Source organism: Crinia signifera, chromosome 2, assembly GCF_055691185.1.
Source record: "Crinia signifera chromosome 2, ASM5569118v1, whole genome shotgun sequence".
NCBI lineage: Eukaryota > Metazoa > Chordata > Amphibia > Anura > Myobatrachidae > Crinia > Crinia signifera.
Genome location: NC_139218.1, coordinates 53,948,605 through 53,974,887, shown reverse-complemented (window position 1 = coordinate 53,974,887; position 26,283 = coordinate 53,948,605). Strand labels below are relative to the sequence as shown.

Sequence of the window (26,283 nt, the reverse complement as noted above, 5' to 3'; positions counted from 1 at the left end):
ACGTTGGTGAGAAACCTACAGGCAGGGTGAAAATGGAAGGACTGTACTACACCTTTTCTTTTAGTTCTCCAAGATATGCTGCATTCTGCCCAAGAATGGCTTCCGCGGACTCCTGGAAACACGTGATCCACTGATTCTCTCCATAATCAGCAATGTTGGCCTGAAAGAGTCCACCCAAAAAGCTGACATGAGAACCTTTAGTCATTTTAACAAAAAAAAAAAAAAAAAATAAGTTTAACCGTCACAAATTTGAATGCCATTATTGGATGTAGTATTTCCTTGGCAACCGTTTTACACATACCTATTTTTAAAATCACACAAACATAGCTCCTAGTAGGGAACATTTCTGATGAGATAATTATGCACAGATTTGTAATCTGCAATCTGATGTAAAAACCAGTTTCATAACATGCATTCCTGTAAACATTACAAAGTGACAAATGCTAGCGAGCAGAACCTAGAAAGGGGGGCGGGGGGGGGAAGAATAAGAAAAATAATCTTTTTATCCCCAAAAAGTAAAACCGAGCCTTCTCCATCACGCGGTGGAACGGCAACCTGCATGACACGGATTTTTAAATATAGCTACTGACATCAGTGAGTGATGAGAGATCTAAAGCATCTTTTCTGAGATTCCAAATCAGGTTAGCGGAAATGGGGTCCTTAAGCATTACTAAAGGCTCTAAAGCAGGGCAAGGAGAACCTTAGTCTTTAGTTCACCAGCAGCCTCTTATTTATACGTTCTAACACATCCTACAGCCATCTTAGACTTGGTATTTAGACCCGCATTGCACAGCTTGATTGCAAGTCGCCACAGCTGCCGAATGTTGATGAATATAATGAGCCTGGGAGAAGAAAGAACTGCGCTCTCCTTACCGGGTCTGGGCCAACAAGCACTTGTATGAAAGTGGCAGGGCCGCATGTGGAGAGCTGGCAGCCTTCTATGCATGAACTAATATCCTCACACTCAGACAGACATTCATCTCATAGGCAGAAATAAGCAGTCTCTTCGGAGCAGGTACCGCAAATGTAGGTGGTGCAGGGTATAGCTCCTGTGCTTCAGCTCAAAATGCATTTTCTTCAAGACAACGATATCAGCAAAAACAGCAAATTGTCAAGAGTTTTGCAACCAAAATAAACAGCTTAGAAATTCTAGTGCTCGTGCATCAAACAAGCAGTTTGATGACTGAGCCACACAAAGGAGACACAGAATGGACATCTGCACTTACAATGCAGATTCATTTTTGTGGTCTTTCCACAAGTACAGAGATCTCAAAGAGAAAAAATACTTGGCAAGAGATTTGAGCTCTATATCTAAGATTTTGGATCAATGACAGACAGAGGGAGTAAGCCGTATTTAGACAGAACCGTTCAGCGGTTACTTTGCGCTGGAATGAGAACGGAATTTCAGTTAACTGCAAGTCTAACAGCAGTTATGGAGAATACACAAGCATGCAACACATGTTAGCAATGCTACAGAGGGTTCTTCAATACAAACATTAGAACAATACTTTAAATACAAGCAATCTTCACACGTACTCTTATCTGTACTAAAAATATTTTAATAAGGCTAACATGGAAATAAAATGAATACCCTTGGATGTGGCATCGCACCAGGCTGGCATATTTGGCGAGGCATATAAAACTTGTAGCAAGCTAAAAGGTAGAAGCTAAGACACAAGAGGGTCCAAGTCAGGCAGTACATAGCTTAACCACTAGGAAGCCAGTGTTCCGCTTATACATTCGCAGTGGATGGAGACAGCACTGTAGTATATCAAGCTCCAACTGGTGTCCTATGCTGAAGGACAGTCGCAGAAAACCATATTTCCAATACACTCAAGTACAAGACCCTGGATAATAAAAGGGTAGAACAAGGGAATATGGGGCAGTCTTAATATAAAGAAATATTTCATCTATGATGTGCGTGTCCTAGTTTTTAGCAGTTTGAAATAAGAAGGCCAATTTTCATTGAACCTCCTGGTCTTTTAAGCAGACTGGGAGTCACTGGACAATGGGACAGCAGGAGCAGGCATTTCAGTATTTAAGTATAGTTTTAAAACTTAAGCTCCTCCCCCCTGCACCTCCAGCATGTCTTCAAAGCAGGAGCAGCAGTAACCCAGTAAAACTGTAAAAACAATAAAACAAACAAGTAGGGAAAAAGACCAAAGAAAGAACCATAACCACACAACTGACCGTGAAGTAGGGAATGTAGTATCAACCACTCTGCTTGAGAGAAAAGGATTTATTGGTAAGTGACCAAAAAAACTTCCTGGCTTAAGTGGAAAGGCAAATGAGCTTCCAGCTGGAACCATACAGAGAGCTCTACCATCATGGAATACGAGTAATAGCTTCTTGCAAGACAAAGCTGAGGCATAACAAAGACCAGCTTGCAAGTAACAAGCCGGAGATCCGCTGAATATAAAAAAGCTCAAATAGAGGCTACTTAAGATCCTGTAGACTAGATTTAGATTCCATGGTTCAAATCGGTGGTTGAATACACACAATGCCTGTAAAACTGTTCATAACTCCTGTAGAATTGCCAACTACTGCTGGAAATTAATGGACCTCTAAAACCTCTTGAAGGACAAGAAATGAGTATGGTGAAACCTGGAGGTATAGATACATTCTCCCACAAAATGTAGATTTTTTTCATACCCTGTGGTAATGACGTCAGGAAACCGTTTCCAATCCTGCATCATAGTAAAGACTACCGAGCGAGAAAAAGGCTTTAGCCTCGAAAAAGTAAAAGTAAGGTCCTCGTGCATAAATGGACTTTGTTGCAGTTGGTCTGGATATAGTAGAAAATGCCACTCCAGACCTACGCACATTTTAAAAAGTGTCGGCATACCACAACCTGCACGGCCCGTCTTGGATAACTAGGAATATAGGCAACAGTGGGGTAATAGGAAATAAATGCGCTAGATCAGGGGTCTTCAACCTTTAAGACAGCGTGGGCCACCTAAAAAATTCCAGTGAAGCCCGAGGGCCACTAAAATCACCTACGGAATTTCGGACAGCCCCATAGAATCACAGCTCCCCTATAACGTCAGCACAGTCCTTCATAGATAGTTGGCACAGCCGCCCATACTCAGCACATAACCCCACACACACACACACACACCCTAATAGTTATCAGCAGCCAATTTGGGTTCCAGTGCAAACAGTAAAATATGTGCCCCCCCCCCCCCCCATATATAATTTGATATTTTGCCAGGTCCCCTGCTCCCGCCAGATGTACCTCCTCATCCTGCAGCTTTGACGGGTCACCTGCTTCCACCATCCATGCCTCCTCCTGCAGTTTCGCCGGGTCCCCTCCGCCAGCTGTGCCTCCTCCTCCTGCAGTTCCAGTGCCGGGTCCCCTGCTCCCGCCAGCTGCGTCTCCTCCTCCCGCAGCTTCGCCGGGTCCCAACTCCCCAGCTCGTGACCAGACGTGCCTCCTCCTCCTTCAGCCGCGCTGGATTCACTCTTCTGCCCTGCCTGCAGCCAATGGAAATCGGGTAGGCGGCACCCAAGGGGACTCCATTACACTGCCTCCCTCGGCAGCATTTTCTTTTACGTAAAAAAAAAAAATCCTGTGCATGGCGGGCAGGGGGCCACTGAGATCAGCTCCGCGGGCCACTCGTGGCCCGCGGGCCATGGGTTGAAGACCCCTGCGCTAGATGAAAAAAAATACCATGCAACCAGCACTGCATCAAATGCAAAAACCAGCAAATCCCTGGAACTGTGAAGTTGTGTCAAGACACCATGAGATCCATCTGTGTTAGGCCCCATTACTAACTGTTGGAAAACCTCCTGATATAGATACCATTCCTCTGTGAGAAAATGTAGTTCTGCTGAGGAAGGCTGCTTTCGAGTTTTTCACTGATATGGTATGACCACCACTGAAAGTGTCAGAACAAAGAGCTCTTACCAGGAAAGGATTTGGACGGTCTCCACTATTGCTGCAGCGCACTTTGTGCATCCCTGATGACGTACACATGCCACAGTACTGTGCCACTCAATGTGAACTGGCTAGCCAGCATGGGCTCCCAAGAGAGACAGTGGGATGCTCAAGCACGTTTATTGAGATATAATATATAAGGATATAATGTCACAAGCACCCAACCTAGGATAATCATGTCACTTGCAAAGAACCTAAACTAATTGGCGCTACATGAAGAAGTGGTTTGGGTGCCCAAGCAGCTGACTGTACATTTCAGCTTGCCACCTCCTAAAGCTGTAAGCTGAAATGCTAGCACCTGTGAGTGCCCCAACGGGGCAAAAATTTAACTGCTCTGATGTGCTCCTGGTACAGAAGCCCACCGGTTACAACAATTGACATCTCCCCTATATGGTCCTGCAATTTCAGCTGTCAATTCTTTAGGGGTCCAGGATGATTTCCCCACTTTTATTTATACTCATCTCCCAGGTTATTTATTGTACAAAAGTCATGCAACCGCACCATGGGTAACAAAATATATATTTCTAATAATATGCGCACAGTGCTGCGATGTTCACAGGTTTTACTAAACTTTTACAAAGCTCCGCCTAATTGGACTGACTTCTTGGTTTCTTGTCACGATGGTCATCAAAATGGCACATGCAGTGCCAAGAAATGCATCATTGCTAACCAGTTTTTACACAACATTTTCCGATATGAATCAAGTAAAATATGCAGCTTAGCATTACCCAGACATTAGTCTATGCAAGTATGCAGCACAAAAAAAAATATACACTGACTTCATTAGACTGCTGCATCACTGGCCCTGCCCTTATATATGTAGTGTTCACACTAGGCTGTTTTAGCATGGCAAATAGTCACATTGAAGGGAAAGGTGGTGGGAAGCGTCCATATCTGCTGGGCCCCCATTGGCGACTGATGGCTGCGGCAAGCCACAGCAGTGATGTAGAGGGCTGTACTGCCCCCAGTGTTGACACGCCCCCTCACCAGCAGGTCACATCCCTTTTCATACACAAACTGCACTTCGCCTTGCCCACCACACATACTAGCGGGAACACAAATATGTATCAACCAATTCATATTACATATCTACAAACTCACTGGTTCAGTTTAATGGCAAATTGCTGCAAATGTTTCACATAAGAGAATTAAAGCATGGTGGAAATGTAAAATGCATTAAATAACTACACTGTTTATTACTACATGGCGTTTGATTTACATAACACTTGTAAGCATTTCATCCATCACCACTTCCAACTCCTTAGCTTAACGACTATGCTTCATGTTAAACCGAAAATAATCATGGGAATTTAATACTCACAGAGAGAATGAGGCGGTATTTAAAGTTGGGAAATTCCTGGTCACACTTCTCGCAGCGGAACAGTCCATTCTGCTGGTCTATCACCTTTTTATTACAGTCCTGGGAAGGACAGGCCTGATACAAGCAGTTCTCCTTCCGGAGATACACAATTGTAGCCACGCTGCTGAAATAATCAGCCTGGAAGAACAAGGAGAAAACAGACATTCCAAATCCATCATTTTGTTAAGAGATCATATCAAATGAGCAAAACGTACATGTACATCAGGACCATATACATAACAAAAGGCCTAAATCAATTTGCTACTTGTAAAGCTGTTTATTTCCCTAGTAAAAAGAGGGTAAGATTCTGCGCTTCCACTTGGATGCGACACGGTCCCTGGTAGTATCACCTACTACAAAGAATACAATAAAAACAAAGATAGGGGCCTGCGCTTCCTATTGGGGAGGATATTCCTTTATCCTATGGATGTGAGGTTTTCTTCTTTTAAAATAATTTTGACCTCAGGAAAAAACAGAAAGACATCTCATGGTGTAGAATAAATGGTAAGGGTTAAATTCCACTTTTTATAATGGTGAGATGCCCGTACCGTATAAGGGCCTCCTCTTAGGCCAAACAATGCACGTAGATCAGGGGTCACACACAATTTTTAGACCAGCATGTCAGATCCTTCCACTTCCCTCAGAAATAGAAATACAGAGGGGAAAAGACTCATAGCGTAAAAAGTAACTTTTTTAATTAATCCACATACATAAACATAAAATCACTCTTAATAAAATGCCTGGTACCGTATCTGGCCTTATAAAAAGGCTGAATTTGGAGCTTAGTGTGGGGTCAGATGATAAGACCCGGGTGGACCACCGCACGTAGTCTCCGCAGAGCAGTCTCAATAGCAGGTCCAGATAGGGATCCCAGGTACCTCCAGTCCACCAACGCGTTTCGACTTTCCAAGTCTTCCTCAGGAAGACTTGGAAAGTCGAAACGCGTTGGTGGACTGGAGGTACCTGGGATCCCTATCTGGACCTGCTATTGAGACTGCTCTGCGGAGACTACGTGCGGTGGTCCACCCGGGTCTTATCATCTGACCCCACACTAAGCTCCAAATTCAGCCTTTTTATAAGGCCAGATACGGTACCAGGCATTTTATTAAGAGTGATTTTATGTTTATGTATGTGGATTAATTAAAAAAGTTACTTTTTACGCTATGAGTCTTTTCCCCTCTGTATTTCTATTTCTGAGGGAAGTGGAAGGATCTGACATGCTGGTCTAAAAATTGTGTGTGACCCCTGATCTACGTGCATTGTTTGGCCTAAGAGGAGGCCCTTATACGGTACGGGCATCTCACCATTATAAAAAGTGGAATTTAACCCTTACCATTTATTCTACACCATGAGATGTCTTTCTGTTTTTTCCTGAGGTCAAAATTATTTTAAAAGAAGAAAACCTCACATCCATAGGATAAAGGAATATCCTCCCCAATAGGAAGCGCAGGCCCCTATCTTTGTTTTTATTGTTTATTTCCCTACCCATGTATACACACTCCAGACACTGCTCCCAGGCTCCATTAACACAAATGAGCGACCAGAGCAGACCATTATTCAGTAACTAATTGCATTACTTCTTCAGACTAAACAGTGTCTGCAAGCAAACACTGAAAGGATGTGCTTCCCGCTTGCTCTGCAGGGAAATATTTTGTGCTCAAAGACGCAACTTAAATTGTATTTACGGAACCAGACCAAGGAGAGGAGTTCCATCACACACTAATGTAGCTATATTACATCATTTATAAAAGATAACTTAAAATAATAATAATAAAAAAAAACACCCACAAAATATCAATGTGCGATTTTTGTACTTGCAGATAAACAATTGCCCTGAGGTCTTGGAGAGTATATGAAGATCGGGAACTAGATGAAAGGAGGAGTTCGGATAACCTTTCTTGTAACTGCCTTCTGTAGCCTCCCCCTACCCCAGTTTACACAGAGTAGCAATGAAGGTCAAAACAATAGAAACTGCTGCAGAGAACACAATATTAGTATTCTAGGGTGGGATGGGCTTTGTACTATTAGTTTGGAAAAATAATACAGGTTGAGTATCCCTTATCCAAAATACTCGGGACCAGAAGAATTTTGGATAACGGATTATTGCGTATTTCAAAATATTTTTATATTTCAATGATGTATCTTGCTTTTATTTGTGTATAAAACAAGGTTTAAAAAGATGAAAAAAAAGTGTGTGTACCTCAGGCACTGAATTTGAATGCCAAGCAATCATTTTCTTGCACATATTTAGTGCCAGTTACATATCCTGTCCCCAGTAGTGCCAGTTACATATCATGTCATGCAGAGGTCTTAAGGCATTTATATTTGATATTTCAGTACGAAGGGACCCAGAGAAAATTAAGTAGGATCAAACATGTTTCAAATGATGGATCCTTGGAAACCACACAACCCTCCATTGACCAACTGCATTTTCTAAATGAGCGTCAAAACTGCTTGCCACATTCAGAGTATGAGGTAATCACCTAACAACTCCTAGAGAAAAATCACATTAAACAGCCCTTCTAGTGGCACAACGGTGGCGGTCTCTGCATACGAAATGATATGTTACACTGTTTTCCAGGAAACCACTGTAGTGCTCCATTTCTTTTGCAGATGAAGCGTCAGGCACACACGTTGCACATTTTAATCAACTGGCACTGACTGTGCATCCTAGTCGGACGCAAATCAGATGCTATTTAACGAAAACATTTGCAAAAAAGATGCCTAGCACTTGATTCACATGGAGATCTAGAGTTATGTATAACGCGACTTGGATCGCATGAAGGATAGATATAGGTGGACACATCTGTATGGTCTCTTCCCAGCCAAACCCTGAGTTGTGCTGGTTCCACTCTGATGATTCATGCACACTCCCATCAATCTGCAAAGGATCGATTGTTCAGTGTGTACCCAGCATTAGTTGATACACAATCTTATATGCTGGCAAAAGCCAGTTTGAGTGTCCAACCAGTGGCACTAAAAACTCTTCTAGTGACATTTTCTAAAAACTTTTCTGCAGAATATTTGTTTTTGCTTTAAAATTTGTGTTCTGCCCTAACATTATTAAATGAGCGTTATACAAGCTCCATCTCAAAACTAAATATGCTGCAAAATGGAATTTCAGTGAGGACCTGTGTTGTAATACACCAGCGGTTCTCAAACTGTGGGTCCTGACCCCAAAGTGGGTCCCGACCTTCTCAGCATGGGGTCGCGACTCCATGTTGCTGACCATCAGGCTGATGACTTTTCTAATCTCAGACAGTGATTCAATGAGTCTGAAACATCTGTTGAATTGTCTGTTATTTTAGACTCCTCCCATCATGTTGTGCCTCAACAATGCTGCCATGTATGTGCTGTCTGCTGACTACATATGTGGTGTGATGACCTTCTACAGTAACTTGCTGGGGTCCTGATTTTGAGGACCCCTGTAATACACTATAGGGATTATGTAAAAGCCTGCAAAATGGCAATTATTTACAAGGCAAAACCAGGTTGGCATTGCCTTGTAAATGATTGCCTCTTGCAGGAGAATACATAAGCCCCTACAGATGTGTCCGTTAAAGTTCTGCTGCATATAGAAGTGTGCATTAGCGGAGTCGCAATGCAGCATGCATATACATTGGCGCTGGCTCCTGCTGAAATTAATGCATGGCAGAAGTGTGCTTATGCAACCGCCGCTCCCATTGTAACTTATGCATAGCGAAAGCAAAGGCCCCGCGACTTGGAAAGTAAATGTTTAGCACTCCTAGGTTAAATCAGAGGCAAATTACAAACGTTCTCCATTTTATTTCAGAGATTATTCCTTCTATAGTTGGAAAACCATGGAGACTGCACAATCCAAAACTGCGCCGTTCCTTGCACTAGTTAAAGAAGTGCATTGTAATTATGAAAGCAACTTAATGTTTTCAGTGTCTGCTCTGAAAAGTCCAATTTATCTATTCCATACTTGAGCAAAATAACACGTCAAAGTGCCAACCAACTGGCACAGCACTTGCGTGGGCTTAAGGCCCATACACACCAGAAGATTTTAATTTCAAAAGAGACAAAATCTCTGATAGATACCTTTCACCAAAGTAGTGCGTACACACTGAGCTATTTTCCTAAAAAGAAAGAAATTTTCAGGAGGTGAAAGACTTTGCTGAAAATCTTTTATTATAAAAGGCTATTTACATAATGGGCGGAGTTTGAATTCCAAGGGTGGGAGCAGGGGCCATTTTTATTCAGTGCATTTCTGTTCTTGAGGCCCGATTCAGAACGGATCGCTGGGCTGCGTATATTCGGAGCCCAGCGGTCAGATAAACGCCGCCCCAACCAGATAAAATCCTGCTCATGTGCACGGCTACGATTTCATTAACAGCCATGCACGTAGGGAGAAATCAGTTCACCAGCGCCAGTAATGTATACGTTACCACCATAACAAAATATACATTGGGGGCAGTAACATATACATTGCTGGCAATGCACAGGTTAGCGCCATTACCAAACATACCCCACCATAATGTTTAATTCACTTTTTTGCCACACTGTATAATTCCCATTACGCCACACATCATCGTAGTGCTTCAAGGTAACGGTAATAAATCCCCCCCCCCCCCCCCCATGGCATTTTAGTGCCAATTACACACACAATGCCCCCTGTAGTGTCACTTACACATATAGTACCCCCCAGCATTGCCCCATTGCCCACAAAATGGTCCCAGTAGTGCCACTTACACAAATAGTGCCACTGCCTTACACACAGTTCCCCCACTAGAGCCTCTTACACATATAATGCCCCCACTAGTGCCGCTCACCTACATGCTGGTTGCCAGGGGTTCCATGCTTGTTTCCAAAGGGGTTTACATGCTCATTGCCATAGGGCTTAAATGCTCGTTGCCCAGGGGGATTGAAATGTTTTTATTGCCCACCAATCCAACCGTTGAGACGCAGAGTTTCTTACAGTATCACAGAGGCTCTGCGCCTCTCCAATGATGGCTGCCAGTCGCAAAGGAGACAGCCGCTAGTGGATTTCCTTGAGCTGGTCTTCTCTGTGGCGGTGGCTCTGTAATGCTGTCAGAGACTGTGCACCTGAGCAGCAGACAGGCAGGCGGCATTCAGCGGACGGACCGGTGGGGTGCGGCACCCTGCTACTCTAGAGCTCCACCCTCCCTATGCCCCTGTGACCGGCATATAAAGAAATGTGCAATGGTGGGCAGTGGTGCCAGTAATATATACTTTTCTGGCCTGTGCCAGCAATGTATACATTACTGGCTTATCCGTAAATAAGCTATTAGTGGGCAGTGTACTCACCGCTACCACTGATGCAGCTGCAGTGTGTGGGGGAGCAGTGGGAGGTAGTGTGCGGGCAGCCGGGAGTTGTGTACTATGCTCCCTATGGAGCAGGGGGAGGGGGCGGGCAGCATGCTTTGTGTGGAGCAGGGGAGGGGGTGGGAGGGCAGCGTGCTCTGTGCTCCTTCTAGAGCAGTGGAGGGTGGGCAGCAGCAGGGTGGTGCATAGTGTGCTCCCTGTGGAGCAGGGAGAGGGAGCAGGGCTGAATCTGGCTCATCAGCAGATGAACCACCTTACTAGCGATGATGCATTAGCGCGCATCATCGCTAGTCCAGCATTGCTGGCCCATACACATTTGCAGACTTTCAGCTGAAAATCGCCAAGTATGTATGGGCCTTTATTCTGTATGTAAGTGGAAGTCTGATCTGTTTGAAAATATACAGAATAAGCAGGAGAAACCTTGCAACAAATACAAGCTAACTACAATTGGAAACTTACTTTGTCTCCATGGCCCAAGTTCTCGTTTTTCACTTCCAGCAAGGACTTCCAGTTTGTGTTCCCTCCTGCTACACCTCCGCGAGACTCAGAAATAGATGTACCTTCCAGGACCTGGCCCTCGGAATCAAACCTTGGAAAGAAAGTTTCCATTTATTTACATATACAAAGTCATGTGAAATATTCAACCGTTTTTACTCGACAATAGTGGTGTATAGATGAATAGTATCCAAGTTATGTCAGGGAGCTTAAATAAATAAAGTTTGAATTACGTTTTATAGTCTCAAATGAACGAAGGTTTACAATCTGTAGATGTGATCACATTCTCACAAATGCGTTTTATTTACACACTTGCATGGTCAGCCCACCTCCCACGATACTGCCTGGCACTTACGGCAGTACCTTCATTTCAATTCATTCTCTAGAATAAATAACATTTTTGAAAGCTTAACTGAGCATTTTATAATCTGCTATGTTTGACATGAACCGTACGGTTATTAAACAAATTTACAATGGCTATGGGGTCACGTGACCTCATAGCCATTGTACTGTACATATTGTTTAATAACAGTACTCACTGTGTGTAGTGACTTGTATGCTATGGTGTAATGGCTGCTTGTTAAATCACATTTTGGGGAGGCTGTTTGTTTAACAGATGTGAATTCTACATACATTTTAGCAGCTCAGAGCTGCCTAATAAAAACCCTGCAGAATTTAGAAATACTAAAGGAAAAGCCTCATACCCGCTCATAACACAGAATAGTGGTTACAGTGGGTACATGGTGTGATTTTGCTTGAGATTCGATTGGGATCGAATGGCAAGCGTATGCATTCGATTTGGACTATACAGATGAGCGCCCTTCATTCAGCACCGGGGCTCGCCAGACCGCCCCCTCTGACGAACCGGCTCTCCTTCTGACTGGAATGCGCGTCCCAGTTTTCGGGGTGGGGGAATCAGGCGGCGGGGACGGCGGAGAATCAGTGGAGACCGGCGTAGTAAGAGGTTGTGCGCGTGTCCCCTTCCGGCAGCTGGCGAATCTACGGCCAGCCCCTGCAAGAATGACAGGTGCTACATCTGTATAGTACAGATCTGTACTACATAGTCTTGCCTGCCAAGTCTATTTTTTCTATTCGATTTACACGACACGCGAGCTGGCATCAGGATCGAATCTGTAACAAATGTGGAAAATCCATTCGATGAACATTTGTTTTAGATTCTATAAGCAAAATCGTATAGAAAAGTCGTACATAGCTCACCGTGTGTACCTTCTATTAGGCTTGTAATGTACAAAGGAATACAAATAAAGTTAACAAAATAATGTCCACCGTTTTATAGACTGAGAATAAACTTCGATAAAAACTACAATAACTAAAAACTGTAATATACACTATAGTTAAGGCAGCCACAAAACAATATGTATATTACAGAACCCCCCCCCCCAAAAAAAAAGTTTATAATAAATCCCAGGTGCTATATTATATTTATACACTATTTAGCGGTATATTAATCACACTGCCGTTTTCTACTTTATGCCAGAGTGATCATTTACTGAACTTTGTGTAACTTTCGCTGAGCTACTTTATTCGTGGCCATGAATGTCTTTGTGTATAACATTAGAGACAGACATCGCTAGAGACCGTCACAGACAGAGACAGACCTCTCTTGTTACACTACTCCTTCTCTTTACTGTTGGATTTAAGAAACAGGACTAGATCTCTAGACATCCCATGGCACTACATAACATAAAGGTGCCCTTAAAGATAGGAAGGACTTGTACAGAATCCAATTCAGGGGGCTCCCAGGAATAGCATTGTACGCATCTGCTGTGGGCTTCCAGAAAGCAGAGACTTGAATTTTTACTTCTAGCAAGTACTTGATGTGTCAGATCAGGGACATGACAGACATCACTGTAGTAACAAATGGGTTAAAAGCTTGCAAATGCTAAAAATGCTTTAGGCATCGCCAGAATGCCCACTAGTGTTTAAACTTGGAACTGTTTTTTGAAGGAACTTGAGTAGTATTAGTGATACCTTCATATGACATTACACTTTGCTAAACCCACTTAAACGCATCGCCACAATCTATTCCCTACCATCCTCTGAGCTTGAATGCCTCAGGAATATCTGGATTTATCATGACAGTGCTGGATGACAAGACTGACAGGGATCGCCCTCCAAAATCAGAAAGTCGCGCTCCTTTGACTGCTACAACAGGTTGTCTAGAGCCGTCAAATTTATCAGCCTGTTTAAAAAGAGACAAGATACAACAACAAAGCAAGTTAAAGCCTAAAAAGGAAAAAAAAAAAAAAAAAAACACACACAAAATTATTTTTTAACAATAAACCTAGCCTACACACAAAGTATTCTTAAAACTACAAATTGCATCAATAAAGAGACCTTTTCTATGCAAATCCCAGTCGTTTTGGGGACTAGTTACAGCGATTAGTGTGCAAAAGCACCTAAAAATTCAGTTTAACATTAAAGGAAAACTAGCACCTAAAAAAATAAAAATAAAATAACTTCCAAGGCTGCTCCTTTATCAACTGATGACATGAGGAGCCAAGGGCGCAGATCTAAATACATGTACCCCTCAGAACAATTGAGAAAGACGTATAAAACCTATAAAAAGTCACCACAAAATATTTCTCTAACATTGCACAGAGGAAGAACATTGTCAATTGATGCTTGTAAATAGTTAGAAATTAAAACTATTAGAATTTGTTTAGCATCCCCCTTTGACTACTACTATTTTTAGGGGTATGGGTCATTGGGTTGCAGAAGAATTAGGTAGAAAATGGGAAGGTCGAGTCAACAGGTTGACATGAGTTTTTCATGGTTTTGACTCGAATGTCGACACGGTCAACAAGGACACCGTCTTAGTGTATCGCCTGCGCTCACCATGCATCCTGCACGGTGCCTCGCTGTGCTTGGCACACTTATTTTCCCACTGCACCGTAGTGGATGGTAGGGCATGAAATACTGCCTGTCAGCACAAAAAAAGAAAACATGTAAAACGCATATTGACCTTTTGACTGTCGACCTTCCCATTGTTGACCTAACGCTCGTGTCAACCTTCCGACCCTGTCAAACTTACCCATGTAGTCCTATTTCAGGTGTCAACCTAAGGCCTGTCGACCTTCATTGGGTCAATGCATGTCGGCCTTAATAATACCATTTTTGGTTCATCAGAAAAGGCCATGAACACCAATGTCACAATTGCTAGTGAGGATATAAATGAGAACCACTGATGGGCCAGACTATGTGAGCAGCATCCCCTTCCCTATGTCACAATCTGTCTTCCTCACAGCTCAGTGAATGAAGCCAGAGAGACGGTGTGGTGGGAGGGTCATTAGACCATCAGCTCTTCAGCAGATTGGACAAAGTCTCCGTTGAGGAGCAATTTCATTGGCCCCTCCTTTCTTTGGTGAATCTTTTTGTAAACGCCAGTCCAAAACTGCAAAAAATGTTATATTCACATTGCCATGGCAAAGCCAATCATTTTTGGGAGGAAATAATTATTGGTCTAGACAGAGCTAGTAAAAAAGCAGCTGTAAAAATCTTACAGTATGAACGTGTATATTTAATAATTTCCCTTGCACAAATACGAAAGGTAAGAACACCCATTACATATTATCAATCTTCATGTGAATTATAACTTACATCTTCACCCCACAGAGTTGTTGAAACAATCTTGCCGGATGAATCCATTAAATTAATAGCGCGTTTTGATACTTCTCGGTTGTTTGATTTTATAGTCACCTTCGTGACCTCTTCAAAACTCTTACAAATTCCTATGACATCTGCAGAGAAGATAACAGGAGGATAATGAAGAGTCTACGCAGCCAAAACCTACCTGGCACAGGCCAAAAAAAAAAAGTTTACAAACCTAATAGTGTGTCTTTATTCTTGTTCTCAAGCTCAGATATAGGAACAAAATCAAATTGCACCGTGGGGACATCGGAGGCGTCATCGCAAGGGATAACAGAGGTCTCACTATTGAAAGTCATCTCGTAGTCGTTCTTTACAGATGTATACTGCTTGTTAGCAATCTTTAAAGTTCCTTTGGAAAAGTAATACACCTAGCAGATGGAGATTGCACGGACATTATAAAACAGATACATACCCAGCATGGACAGCTGTAAAGGAAACTCAGACGGGTTTTTTTTTTAACTATTGAAAGAAAACAAAAAACATGCATACCTTATTCATTTCAATAATAGAGAAAAATTTGTCAGCCTGTTCATTGAAAGCAGTAGCTCGGATCTCTCCCTGCAAGAAGACAAATGATGTAGAGTCATTGTACAGCTCTTCTGTAAAAAGAAATGGGCAGCGGTAAAAGAAAGTGAAGTCTATTAACATTCATTTTCTTGCACTGAAAACGCATGGGATTGCTTTGTGACTGAGGTTTCTGTGACCCTGTAACACGTTCGTTCTGTCAGCAACACATTTACAGATTTTACCAGCTATCATAACAGAGTACTTGACTTTGAAACATCTATTTGTAAATAAGCCTATACAAAACAATATGCCTCTAGTTAGTGGTAATCAAGATGATTAACTAATTAGCTGAGGAAAGCACGTGATGTGTGGGCTACAAAGTACTTTGTTCCTAACTGATGACAAAGATGTCACCACTTGCAATCGCTGCCCAGGCTCTAGGATGACTCATCCACCCCCTCTGTACCGAGGGCAAGTAGAGCTAATTATTTGATAACAGATTTTTGTTCTTGCATCAGAGAAACAACATCTGCACATGAAAACAATTTTAGTTGCTGCGTTTCTCGCCAACTGACCGTGCATAGAAACAGGAGAAGAACTGCACTACCCAAAAGGAGTAATCATGGTAAATACAGAATACCCCTTTTACACCCAAATCCTACCCGGTATTTGGAACTCTGTTCCAAGCCAGGTCAGATCTGGGATTTGCACCCACAGTGTAAACAGGGGCGGCCTATGGAGAGGACATCATTTCCAAGGGCTGGACAACCTATCATTATGCTTTATACAGCCCTCATGACACCCCCCCCCCCCCCCATCCACAGGGTGAAGGTATGCCACACACAGGCATCCGTTCACCTCCTCCCTGCCTCTGCTGCTGTCTGCAGAATACAGAGTGCTGTCCTTGCCCAACCTCCAGAGGTTGGGCTTCCTCCATTGCTGTAAACAGGAGCCGGGTCGGATGACCCAGGGTACCTATTTACACTGCCCTCTACCTAGGCCCTACCTGGGTAGAAGTCCCGTGCAAAGGGACACTGGTTAACCCCTTTTACAACGCAGCTGACCCGGGTCCACGAGGGAAAACGCCAGGTTTTTTTGCGGCGGTGTAAAAGAGGTATAAGTAGGCCAGCTACATTCAGCAACAGAATCCCATGGAATTCACTAGATCCAAGAAGCTAGAACTGAAAAGAAACGTTCAGCTAAGTCTTCTAGCAATATAGTTTCCAATAATAAACCCAGTTTTATAGTTTCATTACTCTTTAAATTCTTTCTAAAGCAGTAAATGTTTATAGTCTACAAATACATTCACAATAAAACTTCCAATTCAAGAACATATTCTCTTTAGTAAAAAGGATATTAAAATCAGGAGGGGCTGGATCCTATGAAACAATGGATTACCAATATAGTGCAAAACAATAGTGCCGAACATAAATAAAATACCTCCGTTATCATTTCTTTAGACCTACTAGTACCACGATTCCACAATTTAAGGTTTAAGATAGGGCAAAAAATTGGGTCAGCATCTGGGAATCAGCCAAATGAAAAGCATTAGGGGACAGAAGCGCAGTAATGGGGCATATACACTGGGCGACTGTGCTGAGCACTTTAGATCACTTAGATCGCTCCGCAAGAATGCTTAGCACCCTGCGCTGCACAGTGATGTGTCCTGAGAAATCTATCAGGGCCATTGTTTCCTGGTGAGAACAATGGCCCTGACTGGCGATCTGACTAGATTTATACTGCATGCAGGATCTAAAATTGCCAGGCAATGGCACTGCCATCGCTATGGCCCCTACACAAGGAGCGATGTCCAGTCATTTTCTAAGCGATCTTTTCAGATCGCTTAGAAAATGGTCTAAAATCACCCCGTGTGTAGGCCCATAAGAAGTGTGACCAGGGAATGTAATGTAAATTGGTTGTTTAACTATTTGCTGTAACCATTTTTTTTATTTTGAAGCGAAGGCTTGCTATGATATACAGTCAGCAAAAAAAAAAAAAAAAAAAAGAAGTGTACTCAAGTTTACTTAACCTGCACATATTGTATTTACAGACAACTACACAACTGGGTTGAAGTTTTGTGTCGCTAATCATTCGATGTGTCTAGATGCCTGAGGACTAAGTTCAGGAACTTGCAAGGTTGATCACAAATGCCAAGCATTTCAAAAACTGAGCAACGCTGTTCTGCAAAACAGCTTGTAAACCGTGTGCCTAGCAAGAATGCAGAGCAATCAGAAGTGTGTTTTGTTAATGAGTTGTTACAAAATGTGATGTGAGTATCAGAATTTCAGGCTAAACAGCAATGTCTATGTTTAGTAGCTGCAGCTAAAACACTTGCACAAATTTGGATCTAAGAAATGCACAGCCTGGAACAGTGACAGATGCAAAGATAGCTCCCCACAGATCACTGTACTGACGCTGTTAAATCACCGGTAGAACTTGGCCACTGGGATCCTAATGGTGCTTCGCAGTGTAATTCTTATTGCTTCTCCCCAATGACAATTATCTGCCAGTAGTGAGACAACATTTGCAACAATCGCTAGCATGTGTTTAAGAAAGAACTGAGCATGGTTTTGCTTACACTCTCATCCACCATTTCAATAGAAAAAAGCTTCCCTTCCCCACGGGAGTTGCTCCATGTACGAATCTGACCTTTGTTGGTAACTCGAGCACGTATCGTCCACCTGAAAACAAGCCAGATACTCGTGTTTGGTAGGTTATAGTCATTCCATGAAACTCACTCAATCAGCGACTGAAAATGAAGTTAAAACCCGCTATAGTGTTCACTCTAGGATCTTTTTAGGGCAGGGTGCTGACCACCTAGCAGGACACATGACCCCACCAGTGCTGCCTACCACTAGTACCTCCAGCAGCAGCTGCAATGGCCCCAGCAGGGCACTTTATACATGCTGATCGATCAGTGAAACTCCGCCAGGAAGAACAGTGCACAACGCAGAGCATACAGGAGGGGAGCGCAATGGGAGCATGAACTTGGCAGCCAGCCCCAACCCAGGAATAATCCGACGGTACCTGCAAACTGCCGTCCCTTCCCACAGCTGCAGAACTCTGGCCGCCTCTGAGATGCGGTCACCACACTCCCCTACTCCTCAGAGCAGCAGGGGGGCGCCACTTGGAAGAGCCGACAGCTGCTTTTTATAGCGTGGTCAGTTCTTCCAGGTGCACTCGGGGGGCAGCGGTCCGGAGCAGATGGGTGCAAATAAAAGGGCAGGGCGCATTCAACAGGTTAGAAAACGGGTAGGGCGCGGCACCCTGCAAAATAAACTTAGCGGGAATACTACTCTAAAATCATCAAGATAGAGAAACAAGAAAATTCCCCCTAAAACTAAATAACAAAAAAACCCTAAGCAGCCTTATGACAGGAGTAGAAAGGAGCATTTAAAACAGAGGCACTAAGTGTGTGGTACCACAGGAAGCTTTTACAGATTTCAGCTCGGCCAACAAATCTAATCAATTGTCAGTAGCTTGAAACACACACTGCCTTCACAGAAGCACCACGCAGGCCGTATGCTGAGGGAAAATTCAATACTGCAGACAAGGTTTACACTCAAACTACCACAGTGGAAATGGGCTAATGTGCAGATAATATGTGCTACATTAATGTTTATGCTGGGAAAGGAGTGGGCAGGAGAGGTCACGTCACTCAGACGGCAGACAGCTTAGCAAGATCTGGGGAAACTGGAATACAGATGTGTCCTCATACATCTATCCTCCATTAGTTATACATACAGCATCAGCTCCTGACTCTGTAGCGCATGGTATCGTTTGTGACTTTTTTTTTTTTAACCATACATAACCTCTTTACAAAGCAGAGCAACTAGGATGCACAAGCAGCTTCTGCTGATTGAAATGATATGCTGCAAAAGTAAAGGAACATTACAGTGTTTTCTCTGAAAAAAGTGTAATGTAGAATTCATATGCCACATTCACACGCTGAATAAAGACATGGCACATAGTTTAAACCAGCAGAAGCCTGGTGTTAGCGGGTCCATTAGAAGGGCTGTTTAATGCAAAAGATGGAAGTGGGCACATTTAGAACAAGTAGTGAGACTGGCACTATAAATAAGTATCAATAGGAGGATGTGGCAGTAATATAGAAGGGTTGGTACAGTGTATCTTCGTTATTGGGAAAAACCAGGTGTTAGTCTAAAAGTCTTTGTCACTGCTTTAAATAGTAGTAACTGCCTTTTAAAGCAAATACTGTGCCCTCGTGTTATAATAGCCACTGCCTAATAAGACAGAGTTGGGATATAACTCTAGCTTGTCATTGATATGTAGCCTTAGTACATATATTATTATTAGAAGACACTTCATATATTGCGCAATTACAGCATAACATTGGATCCATCCTGTAAGTTTAGGCAGAGCAGAGAAAGCACTTACTTTGACTGGTATGGGTTGAGACTTGCAATTGGCACCACCTTAGACTGGGAACCACCAGGGGTATTGAATACACCACCACCACCCGCTCCTCCAAATGTTTTAGATAATCCTCTGTTCATAGAAGAGGGTGGAGCTGTAGGGTAAGAAAAATCCATTTAATTATTATTATTATTATTTTTTTTTTTTTTTTTTTAAGGATGACGACAGAAGATACTGAACTATCAGAGACATACAGACATATGTGAGTGAGTGCAGTGTTTATCCTCTAAGTCAGAAACCACATAAGCTTTTAAGCCCTCACAATACAATGAAGTAGAAAATAACTATGTAACCCACAAGGCCCAGAAGGTATTCTGCAAATAAATTCAAAACCCTAAGGGGTTTGGTCTAGAGTAAAAATTAGATTTTAAACTATATAGTACTTTGCACAATGCAGATATTACTCACTCAAAAACACAGCATCGCGTGCACTGTGAGGCACAGTATTAAATTAACCTCCATCTACTGAACACAGTTTATAGGGAGAACAATTATGTCTGTTGAAACACACGTACTCAATTCAAAATCAAATATTAATCATGGTCCAAAATCACTACATTTTGCATATGTCCAAAATACCTGTATTATTTGTAAGCAAGACCTAAGGCCAATACACACTGGGCGATTTTAAACTGAAAGCTCAGACTTGTAATTTGAGCTGTTTCAGCTCAAAAGCCGGCCAGTGTGTAAGCTGCCTCCGCTCATCCTGCTAGGGAAAGCCATCCTTCCTGGTAATACCAAATATCGCTCAGTGTGTATGCAAAAAATGCCCAGTGTGTATGCAAAAAAAATGCCCAGTGTGTATGCACCTTAACACAATTAAAATTAGCACAGAAGATATTTGGTTCACTATAAACCATTCCATGGACCTTTGTAAAATGCTCAGTATTGTATTGACATGCTTATCCCTATAACAGGAGAAATGCCCATCTGTGTCACAGAATCCTAGGACTCACCAGGGTTGTACGCAGGCTTGCTTGGCGGTGCTGATGCTGGTGCAGGTGCTGGAGCAGGAGCGGCAGATTGGGGAGGAGCTGGTCCTGGAAAACATTAAAACAATTCAGCAAAATCTAACCATAGTGTTCGCTTAAATGTTATATAGTTAGTGGGGTAAAAATGGTTTAAAAACAAGATCAGAATGCCCATTATGTACAATGAGAGAAGTGCTGAGTATACAGGAAGGTGCTCTACAATTTGCATGGCCACCGAGAGGATGCTTTTACTGTTATTTCCTCTTACTATGTGCACTAACTTGTCACACAACAAAGGACGACATGTAAGCAGAATACTTACAAGAAAGTAGCCTATGAAGCCACTACAAAACAAACATGTCGCAATCAAACTGGAGTATACTGGGTTATAGATTCTCAGAAGGCTGGTCAGGCGCACAACAGGGACACCAATATTGATGGTACACAGGCAGGTTTAAAAAAAAAAAACCTCAGCTGTGCAAACCAAAAATAAAACACAAAATTAAACTAAAAATATATCCCGGAAAGCATGATTCAGTGCAGTGCGTGTAACATGTAATGTCACCAAATAGCGTCACATTCTATTTCAAAACACAAGTGAAAATGATAGATTTCTAACAATACCTCATGTGAGCAGATGGCAGTGAGCAACAGATGTAGCAATACGCAGACAGCACAATCGCACATGAATTATCGTGGGGTTCAGAATCAATACACAATCACATCCGTTAACCTGCCAGGAACGGTAGCAGGAACACTGAAGGGTAAACAAATAAAACTCACCGCACGTAGCTGACTATTCTATCAAACTTGTAAATGAGGTTAATGGGCCTAATCATTTTTCTGAACAGGTGGCAAATATCTTGAGTCACTACAAGCTTGCGGGTGGGTAGTTTTAGCTCTGAAGACAGACTGGATTCAGAGCGCAGGGAAAAAAAACATATACAAGAGTGCAATGAAATACTGTAAAAACATGATTCTAAAACTATTACGCAAGCACGCCATGTTACTTAAAAGGTTTTACAGATACAGTCTCTGTAAAATTGGGCAATACTGAAACACTGGCATATATGTCGGCAAATTATATATATTTTTTTAGAGTTTTCAAACAACAAGTCTGTGACTGATACCCAGCCAAGTTTACTTCATGACTAATTTATGAAGTAAAAAAATATCTAGTTATGTGCAGAGTCCCAGATAAATAGCAACCGTTTAGTGATGTTAATGTAGCACCTTCCACACAGCATCAACCAAACATCATGTACATATAAGTAACTAGTGGAGGGTGCACGAGTTGTGGAACACATCACCCCTTAGGAAATCTATGAGAGGAGAGACAGCTCCATACAGATGAAACGCTTCAGATAAGCATGTTTCCGTCTCTTAAATATTGTCAAGGCATTCATTCATATTTATTTGTTCTTAACCTGTAAATTGGAATGCACTATATATTTTTTCTTATCTTTTTTATGACTTTTTTGGATTCCTATTTAATTTTTGAAAATCACATTGCGGTTGGCTTTGTGTGGATCATTCTAAAGACCATTTTAACCGCTTTATACATTGGTGGCACTCAATACAGCATTGCACAAGGAAGCCCCCTTAAACTTTTACTACAACTTACACATACAGAAGACCACCACATTCTCCAGGGATGGGGTGCAAACTGCACGCGCCATTCCCAGGTTGGGGTGCAGTAGCCTGTGCCTTCATGCTCAAATAAATACTCAGCGGGCTGTTTTAGCAGTCAGATAGGGAGCGGGGACAGAGACTGCACAGCGGTCTGGTAGGCAGCACTGGTGGTAATCTAGCAGGAAGGTGGAGGGGCGGAGCTTACTGTGCCAAACTTAGATTTTTAAACTAACAATATAATGTGCAATTGCAAATGAACAATTCGTCAGAAGTGGAGAACGTAATCTGTAAAATGGTACCTTATTCATTGATTTTGGTTAAGTAAGAAACAATAAGGGATTGTCACCAAAAATCACCAGATAGATATTTTTGTGTTTCGGGAGAAATACATTAAAAGGGTCATGTAACATTTTCTGCTTTTAATCTTACACATTTACATTAAAACACAGGCCCTAATAATCCTTTTGTACAAGAATACTGCAATTCCTAAAAACGACATACAAGTTTAAATGTATTTTCAGAAATGGAGATATTATCCATAGCAATTAGCCAGATTCCACGTATTGATCTAGCGCCTTCTAGAATAGTCAAAATGAAATTGGTTGCTATGGGCAACATCTCCACTTCTAAAAAAAACTGCACTTCATCAGATATCCCTCCCCCGCCCCTCATGCACCTGGATCCTTTTGAAGCTTTATAGGGAGCCTGCTAATTCTAAGAATATGAAGCTAGTTGTAATGGGCAGGTTATACTACTACAGCTAAGAAGGTTTATCGCTGCAATGGTTTAGATTGGCCATTACAACTAGATTCATATACAGTTCTATCTAGCAAGCTTCCTGTGGAGCAGCATACAGCTCCATATGTTAAGTGCCTGACTGCAGTATGTGACATTGACAGTTTAAGCTCCGCCCATGGCATGCTGAACAATTGGTGTTTTATTTACAGGGGAACACAACCCAAATTTTTTATTTTCCTTGTAGAACATCTGAAATCAAATTAGCAATGGTGAGTAAACACTAGATCCTCACCATTAATGGTTCCGATGAAACATCATTCAATTCCCACACCTACTGTACATAGGTAGGTGTTGGAATACAAATATAAAAATTCACAAAGACACACACTACATATATGTACACATACATACACAACATACCATCGACATATGGCTGTGGATTCCCAATCTTTCCCATGATAGAGTCAGCTGACTTCAGCACTTCCATCTCCATTACTATAATCACTCGCCTACAAAAATAAAAAATAAGGAGGAGAAAGCGGTTACAGCGAATACATCCACAAACAGTAATGTAACTCAAGAGAACTACAGGTAACGTTGCGATTTCTGGAGCTTTCGATTATTCAGGTATGTTACAGGATACTCTAGCACTAGGATCCAGATGCCAGTAACAAGGACACAATTCCAGTACAGTTCTACATGCATGCACGTTTTTTGGTTCTTTTGTTATACGAAGATATACGATAGTGTTCATTCTAGCACCCACCATCTTTGAAAATCCAAGCAGTTTCTCTTCCCTGCCTGTCTGCTGTGGTGTTTCTAGCACCGGTCTGGTTTGCATATCAATGCTGATATACAGACCACACTGTGCTAGGTTTTCAAAGATGGAGGGTGCTAGAATGAACACTAAATTATTAAGACTTTACGTCTACTGTATCAATGGAGCCCATACTTGCACTGAAAGAACTAAGCAGTTACCACATAGTCTAAGGAGGCCTATGAGGCCTGCAAATAAATCTGTGTTAGGTTGCACTATCAGTGACAGTAACGGAATCATTAAGCAATAAGTTCCGCAACTGAATTTACCCCTATTACCTAAGCAGCTATTTGTTAAATGAAGAACTGATCCCCTCCTTATACTCCTTTCCGGGTGAAATTGTGGGAGGTTTAACATGTTTGTCATTTTTCACTACGTTCCCCACCAAAAAAAAAAGGTGAAAAGCATGGGCGAAATCTCACACAAAAAATAAAATAAAAGAAAACCACCCATAATTGAATACAATAGAGTAGAAAGTACAGGGCAGGGGAATAAATACCTTCCATCCTTTAAGTTGTTTACAATGTACCGGGAGACCTGGCATATACAGTTTGTTGCGAGGAGATTATCATCCATCAGAGAATTCAACTGGGTAGCCAACATAAAAGCTGAAAGACAAAAAACAAAGTAGTAAATGGCAGAGAATTGTGAAGGATGGGGGAGATTTCATAGAAGGAAGCGATTATATTTAAAGGAGAAATGAAATATTTCCTAATACACACACTTTCATTAAGTCTACATGTGCAGTGATGCCTTACTTGTGAGAACACACAGGTACTACTAGTTATTTCAGCACAGAAAATAGGATTTATGGTCTTATTTTGATAAATCCTTTCCTATGAGTCCATAGGGGGTACAAGAAGAATCCTTAGGTGGGTAGAGGCTTGACTGGCAAGCTCCAAAAAAATTAAGACAAAACTCCCACAGTGCCTGGCTTCTCTATACCCCGGCTCCCAGGCCCTGGTCTGCCAGCTTACTAGCAAGCCCAAGAAAGGAGTGGGCAAGAGAGAAGGAAGACACATGAAACACACACACTCACTACTAGACCTATGCGAGTTGAAATCATCCCCACACCACCAATATAGGCAAATCCCCTGCAAGTCAGGAGCGACAGGGAGGGCGTCCTGTGCCCCATTTAGGACTCAAAGAAAAGGATATACCAAGGTATGACCACAAATGCGATTTTCTTTTTCATCCACTAGGGGGCACAGGTAGAATCCTTATGCTGTCCCTATTAGTGGCGGGGACACTCCTAGGCTGCGATAATGACAATGCGCCCAAAAGCCTTGTCTGAAGACGTAAAGGTGACAAATGCGTAGAAGTTGATAAACTTTGCTTTGAAGCTGGCCAGCAACGTTTGCGGATCCACCAACACAAACAAGGAACCCGTTTTGCAGACATCTTTAGTATGTTGGACATATATGCAAAAGCGCTCTCACCAAGTCTGAGGAAGCCTCTTCTGAGATTTTGGTATTGAAAGCTGGGACTACAATCTCTTGATTTATATGAAACCTTGAGACAACCTTGGGTAGAAACCACACCCTAGTGCGGAGCTCTATCCAGGTGGAATACTAAATAGGGGAGCGCCATGAAAGAGCGCTAAGGTCTGGCACGACGTGCTGATGAACTGGCAAACAGGAAAAGTGTTTTCCACGAAAACTTTTGGAGCTCTATGGAATCCAATGACTCAAATGGAGAGGACTTATGGGCCCCATACATCAGCAATCACAATTAATGGATTTCCAGATGCAGGGATTTTTTGGCCAGATAAATGGATTCTACAACCTATTTGACTTGCCCACACATTACAGATTTCAGTGATCGGCAGATTTTTCCATCTAAAGATTGCATCTTCATATCTGGAAATTGCCCTATCGATTGTATTGTATGACGACGAATTGGAAATGCCCACACATAAAAAAGATCCGCAGATAATACCAGATTATTAAGCATGTTTAAAAATCTGATTAAGCAATCGATTGGCGATCCCTATTAATTTTTGATTGGGATTGCCAAAAGGGGGAGCCCACACATCTAAAATTAATTGTGGCAATCTCCAGATCTCAGGATTGTCATAATTAATTGCGGATGTATGGGGCCCATAAGGCTCGCAGGACAAGAGAGAGATCACATTGTGCAACCAGGACCGTAAAAGGAGGTGGTACATGAAGAACCTAATGCAAAAAACATCCTAACATCTAGGACGCTAGCTGGCACAGAAAATACCTGGAATTTAAGGGTCTACAATTTGAGGCCTAAGTCCAGGCCTGCTTGCAGAAACACCAACATACAGAAAGTGTTATGCTAGGTACACACCAGGACGACTAGGGCCCGATCAGCACAATCTAGATCCAATTCCGATCAATCGGATGTAGATTGTGTGCTGATTGGGCCCTTTTCTGACCTGGTG

General features: G+C 42.3%; 1 protein-coding gene across 1 annotated transcript in view; it reads right to left on the bottom strand.

Annotated features, from left to right (window-relative positions):
- The window catches only part of RPA1 (replication protein A1), a 58,889-nt gene that overhangs the window by 17,664 nt on the left and 14,942 nt on the right, over positions 1-26,283 (bottom strand). The window contains exons 4-15 of the mRNA XM_083172136.1: positions 24,373-24,481; positions 23,477-23,565; positions 20,672-20,755; positions 19,677-19,809; positions 17,857-17,959; positions 15,261-15,329; positions 14,947-15,139; positions 14,721-14,860; positions 13,154-13,302; positions 11,064-11,193; positions 5,259-5,435; positions 53-160 (exon numbers count right to left, since the gene is read on the bottom strand). Coding sequence (XP_083028262.1) covers positions 53-160; positions 5,259-5,435; positions 11,064-11,193; positions 13,154-13,302; positions 14,721-14,860; positions 14,947-15,139; positions 15,261-15,329; positions 17,857-17,959; positions 19,677-19,809; positions 20,672-20,755; positions 23,477-23,565; positions 24,373-24,481 — 1,484 coding nt within the window. The remainder of the gene's footprint in view (positions 1-52; positions 161-5,258; positions 5,436-11,063; positions 11,194-13,153; positions 13,303-14,720; positions 14,861-14,946; positions 15,140-15,260; positions 15,330-17,856; positions 17,960-19,676; positions 19,810-20,671; positions 20,756-23,476; positions 23,566-24,372; positions 24,482-26,283) is intronic.